Source organism: Glandiceps talaboti, chromosome 2 (assembly GCF_964340395.1).
Source record: "Glandiceps talaboti chromosome 2, keGlaTala1.1, whole genome shotgun sequence".
Lineage (NCBI taxonomy): Eukaryota > Metazoa > Hemichordata > Enteropneusta > Spengelidae > Glandiceps > Glandiceps talaboti.
In genome coordinates, this window is record NC_135550.1 from 14,133,258 (window position 1) to 14,139,769 (window position 6,512).

A 6,512-nucleotide genomic window follows, 5' to 3' on the forward strand; every position below is an offset into this window, starting at 1 on the left:
GAAGACAAATTGTGAAATGATAGAATTATATCTGTGCTATCATTCATGAGGAAATAAAATTATTTTTTGGAAAGATGTTGAATCATGTTTCAATTGTCACAGACTTTTAATGATGGAGGACTTGATGATATAAAATTCTCAATACATGGCCTACCTGAATAATTTATTCCCTATCTACATTAATCCAATAATTATCACTTAAACTTTTAGTTGATAACCTAATTGATTGCTACGCATAATAGTCATTATGAGGTCAAATTAGTGCAATTAATTGTCTTACTGTAAAATTGTTGTCTTCTGAAGAGCGAAAATACAGAGGAAGAACATTTTTCTTAAATTTACACAAGACAGGTGCAAACACTGAACGCATATTGATTGGTACAGAAATTTCATGTTTGATATTTTTAGGCAAAAAAAATTTTCATCATATGCAATAATTTGCAGTGAATATCTCGTAAATCAACAACTGAGAGACTTTGCATCTCCCAAATTATCTGAGCAGTTATCATGTATTGTTTTATGATTTGACATCTAGCAATCAGCAAAACGTAACTCTTATATTGTATTTGAAGTTCTATTGTAGAAAAATTTGCATATTGATATTATAATCAGTATAATATTGAAATATACAACAGTAGTCAAACAGACAGAAAATTATGACAGATTATAATCAACTGAAAATAGTGACCAAAAGAGTTGTAATCTTTTGAAAATTTAGGGTTTTTTTTAAAACAAAAATATGATTTAAGGCACCATGCATGTAAATATTGTAAACATGATGGTTTAAGAACAATAATTCATCATTATTTACATATACTGGGTTATAATAATCTAGTATACCATTATATACATCTTCAATGATGGACTGTACACACCAGACTATTTATCATATTTGGGTGGCGTTTTTTTGTTGTCTATCTATCGTCCCCATCAATCAAGCTTGACGGATTATATGTTATAGCAACACTGCAGTGGTTAGTACTGTCATAACCAAACTGATTGTGGGTATGTGATGGAGAGTAGATGCTATACTCTCATTACAAAGATCTGTATTACAGCATTCTACACAGCCCCATGCATCTTTACCCTTGTCGCACCAATATGATTTGGATAACTGCTCCGTTGCTTCCTGACAGCCCGATTGTGATGCACACTCCTTGTCTATGCGTAACTTTTCCCTTGTTGCTGTAAAAACAAAGAGTACACAATTCAATATTTACGACTGTCATCACCAATCAAAAAATACACAAATACAGAACCTGTCATCTCAGAAGACTTTCCTATAAATCTACTGTCCTTATCAAAAATGAGGTCTGTGAGAAGCAAAGAAAATGAATATCACTAGTTGTTAAAACATGCATAGATTATTTTAAAGAGGCCATATGGATGAGGATTGGGTATTTATTTTGGATTTTAATTTATCTAACAATTTTATCATGGCTTCCAACTTGAAAAAATCAACCAATGTGAAACAATATATGCCAAGTCTTTGTTTGTAATTCAATAAATTGCAGAAGATTAATAAATGTGTAAAATGTTTGTTATTGTATGTACACTACACATCTTGTAGCTTTTTGCAATGCATTGAGATACAAACACAGACCTGGTGTATGTTGTTTCACATTGATTTCTCAAGTAGGAAGCCATGATAAAATTGAGAAATATAAATTAAAAAATCCAAAATAAAATACCCAATCCTCATCCTCATGGCCACTTCAATAATCTGTGCACAGGTTGAATTAATATTCTGTTCGACACTTCTAAAAGGAAATAAAAAATGGAAAGGATAGAGCTAGAAAAGAACCACTGTATTATTTAACTGCCAGTCTGCATACCATTTAGATAATGAAATGATGGACTGTGAATTGACAATTACAATAAAAAACGAAATCCCCTGCTACATTTGCGAAAAATAATACATAACTGACAATCTCAGCAATATGCTCACTTTATTTCACCACTTTTTGTATTATTGGTGGCATTTAGCCTTCTAAATTAATGATAATAAAAATGTGTTGTTGGCCAAACTGATAGAAATTGTTTTTTCCTGTGAGCTACCTTATAGAGGATTATTAGGATAGGGGATCACCAAATTTTGGCGGGTCACAAAAAGCTGAGCTGTGTGTCAGTCGGATGTCAAATCGGCTTAGAAGGCACACTGATTACAGCAATGAATAATTCATTGCAATACACATTACTTTATGTTAACACGCTGTCACATAAAACATGTCAGGTGTGTACACCAAACACAATTTTGAAATTATACATTTAAATTAAAATTTTGAATGGATGAATATAAAATATTATTTTGAATGGGTGAAAATGTAACTACCGCTGGATTACATTATTTTACATATAATATTGTAACAACAAAAAGAAAATAAATAGGTCTATGATAAATAATATAATAATCTCGTCCCGAGGAGAAATAGTAACTAGAATGTAGTCATTTTTATTTTATTATAGTATCAGTAAAAAAACAGATTTTTTTAATACCTATGGGAATATCAGTACAGTACTATGGAAACAGCTCAAAAACTAACCGTAAAACTACCGCATTAAATTAAGCTGTTACAGGAAAGGAAAATATGAGTGAATCAAACAAATGCAGGACTTCCATGAATATAAATGAGTTCCATGAAATACTGTCACATGTTTTGAAATAAATACACGACTTCCATGAATATAAATGAGTTCCATGAAATACTGTCACATGTTTTGAAATAAATACAGGACTTCCATGAATATAAATGAGTTCCATGAAATATTGTAACATATTTTTAGACATAAACATGAAAAAAATACATACATGCACTTTAAGTAGAGTATACATTTCACCTTCAATTACTGGGAGAATTGAGTGTATAATGGAGTTTGGTTTGTATTCAAGAAAGATATTTTCAGTTGATTGCTTTACTAACAGCAAAGTAAGAGATGGCATTCTCATATTGAAAGGCCGCATGTTTTCTTTGTTAAGCTGTGGGCTGAATCATGGAAGTCATTATGTGTAGGCCATTTTGCTTTATTAGTATAACAACGGCATATTGCTGGATAAAAGTACAACATAATAGAATAGCATGGATAATGAATGAGAAATGTTATAAATATATCATGACAAGAAATATTTGCCTTATCTATATTAACTGCTACATTTTCATACACATCACCCATATTACAGTAAGTTGCTATACACACATTACATGTTCGGCAATATTATTAGCTCTGCCAATTTGTCTTAAAGTAACACATGCTTCTCTGTATTTGCTGTCCAGGATAGTCATTTGTTGTATATCAATATACTTACATGTTCATGACCATATTGTCTTAACCCTTTTACCACCAATTCCCGCTATTGTGGGAACATGCAAGCGGTAAATAACATGTGTTTCTCTGTATTTGCTGCGTAGGATAGTCATTTGTTGTATATCAATATACTTACATGACCATATTGTCTGAGTCAGACATCTGTCCTGTGTGGAGCTACATGACTTCACAGCATTACTACCTTTACATTGGATATTGGAATCTTCATATTCACATGTAAAACACTGTAGGCCTATGAACAGATACAATTAAACATACATAGTCACATTTTTTTTCTCCCAAGGTTTGGGAATCCAAATAACAGAGCAGGAACAGATTCTGTAAAACTTAGATAAATTATAATACCAATATATGTTTAGGTACATTGTTAACATACAACACACTTTACATATAAAACAAATGCATTACTTATTTATAAATGGAATATCTGGCAATGTTTGTTTTTAATTCCCTGTAACATTTTATTGGCATTCACTAACAATGTATGTGAGTTCGTTTAGCAAATACACCAGTCAATAATCTCCATGGCTACCACTTAGATTAAAAGCACTCATACAAATCTAAACTATAATATACTTTGCAAGAATGAATATACATTTTCTTTACACCATATAAAGCACTCATCTCTCTATTTTGGACAACCACTTGTATCAAAAGGGTGCATTTTATTTTTCATAAATTTTAGACTGGGTACAACTGAGTTGTCTTACCTTATGAAAATGTCCGGCCAAAAAAAAAAAATACATTTTCAAATATAATTCAAAATTTTCTTCAGAACTCCCATCATATGAATAATATAATGATGGGTCTTTCCAGTGTTGAATTATTGGATGTGTATAATTTGTGTCTGGTGGAAGTCAAACAAAGGGGAATTTTTTATACAAACAGACCTTTGATATTTCTAGTATCAGGACAACCCATATACAGGAGACACATCACAACAGTTATATACAAAGTCTAGCTTGTAATTGACATCATGTGACAAAAGTATACACTGTATGACTGTGATAGGAGAGGAGGTTTGATTTGTGTGATTGAAGTCATGGTGTAGTTTAGTTATGGACAACAACATAGTGAAAACAGAAGACATACTTGGTTGAAAATAAAATTATGTACCAACAAGCTGTGTCATCATCATGTATTTACATATTCGATGACATGTACTTTATCACCCAATAAATATTTGCCATGCCAATTTTCCAGCAAGCACTATATCACTAAAAATCACATTCGGTTAAAATATCTGGTACACAGTTGTCAAGATAGTATTGTTTGGTTTGGTTTGTCAATCATAATGTAGACCATGGATGTATATAGGGAGATGCATCCATGTGTAAACTAAGGTCAAGTTCACTCTAGAACTGTGTGTTTTGTTATTAATTTACATTAGAAAAATGACTAAATCAATATTTGGATCAATCAGGTACTCATTCAATCAATTTTTGAGTTAAATAACATTTCGATCTACTGAAAAACAGCAATTTTTATCTCGTATTGTCCAATAAAACTATGGTTGTGTTGGTTGTGTGAGGTTTTGTACACGCTTTGTATGTGGCCGCTTCAAGAAGGTCAGTGTGCATGGTTCTGGTAGATACAAAAACAAAGTGTTTCCTTGAAAAGCCGAAGAAACGTAGACATTACGCTAATTTTTTTCCTATGCTCTAGCTAAAACGCTGGATATATTCTACGAAGTTCTGTCTTCGAATTTCAGTCTTTTAAGTTATGGTACTGATAGCCATGGCCATTCGTGGTAATATCGTAATAATACCGCGCAAAATTATCGTCATAGACATTCCAGTTGCACTAAGTCTTACTTCACTACGTAAACTTGGTAGCGATCTCTTGTGTATGGTGTCTGTCATCCGCAACCAGCGAATACTGAACCTGTTATACGGGCAGACAGGCTAGTAGGACACACTTCTGAGACAAGGCAGGTGTTTACATTATGTATGACACAGCATTGACAGGTACTATGTGTCAAAAAAAAGTGAATCATGTGTGGCGATTCAACACTCGTTACCAATGACGCTTTTTACGTGTTCACCGTAACGGTTAAACTGCTCAACGAAAGGTCTAGAATTAGAAAACGATATTTATCTCAATGATGCTCCGTACACCTTGCAAACATTCACATCAAAAGTAAGCAACCTACCTGATGAAACAGTTACCGCAATCGCTAAGAAAATGACTACCTTTTCCATGTCCACAATAACATTTTGTTACTGGTCGAGTTATGAGGAGACGTTTGTCACTGAGGCTTGGCAGGTATGCAAATCACGCCGATAATGGTCACCGGGGTCAGTCCGCATGCGCACATAAACTCTGTTGTTTCGAAAAGTCAGTTCGGTAGTAGAATTTAGAAAGAGATGGTCGGAGTCAAGCAGACACAGAATATAGTACATCTCCTTATAAGGCAACTCAAAATAGCTCTCGAATATATTTAAGCTAATTCCATATATTTCACTCCATTTTCTCAATGCTATAATTTATGTTGTTTGAGGTGCCATTTTTTGACAAAGTATTATCGTATGTTGTTTTGCAAGTATCACGTTTGGGTGGAAGGAGGGAGAGTTTGAATTGGACTCTCTAGTAACCGTTCTATGTTGTTTTTAATTAACCTTTTCCACCTACATGGGATTGCTGAAACTAACCCATAGTATGAAATAAAACCACTACAAAATCTACGTACATTTGTTGGACCACTTTTCTTGCAATGGACTGATCGTTCTATTGTTTCTATGACAACACCCACGTTGTGACAATCTATATGTCTTTTTGTCTCAATGCATACACTATCGATAAAACCTCCATTCAGAAAGTCTATTTTTGAAAGTCTCACTTTAGCACTTGATAAAAATAGCCTTCATTGACACTTCACATCTCAGCAGTGGACAGTATGAAAAAAATGGATCGAGAAACAATATTGGAAATACATAGATACACAGAAGTATCTGACAGAATTGGTTGAATCATGGAAGTGTCAGCGACGGTGATATTTCCATGAATCCGTTAGTGGTCTGAGCATAAATGAAACGAGGACTCCTTGGTCAATTGCAACCGTTCTCCCGAAAATCAAATTTCATTAAAGAATTATCTACAGACCGAAGGCGAGAACAACGGCTTAAAATCCTTGAACGGTTGGATTCTCCTCAAACTACGTGTACGGACTAATGTAAAATCTAGGTAAC

General features: G+C 33.4%; 1 protein-coding gene across 1 annotated transcript; it reads right to left on the reverse strand.

The window, feature by feature from the left end:
* Window positions 1-669: 669 nt before the first annotated feature.
* LOC144453768 (uncharacterized) lies at window positions 670-5,592 on the reverse strand. The gene is made up of 3 exons (XM_078145118.1): window positions 5,477-5,592; window positions 3,440-3,556; window positions 670-1,185 (listed from the first exon to the last, which is right to left on the reverse strand). Exons 1-3 carry the CDS (start codon window positions 5,523-5,525, stop codon window positions 956-958), a joined length of 396 nt encoding a protein of 131 aa, XP_078001244.1. The 5' UTR covers window positions 5,526-5,592; the 3' UTR covers window positions 670-955.
* Between the last annotated feature and the right edge of the window lie 920 nt (window positions 5,593-6,512).

Bases quoted from the DNA above. Each gene is read 5' to 3' on its own strand.
- LOC144453768 (XM_078145118.1), bottom strand. From the start codon at position 5,525: ATGGAAAAGGTAGTCATTTTCTTAGCGATTGCGGTAACTGTTTCATCA. The intron at 3,557-5,476 runs GTAGGTTGCTTA...ATCTGTTCATAG, and splicing joins TGCGGTAACTGTTTCATCAG to GCCTACAGTGTTTTACATGT. The intron at 1,186-3,439 runs GTAAGTATATTG...TTGTTTTTACAG, and splicing joins GACTCAGACAATATGGTCAT to CAACAAGGGAAAAGTTACGC.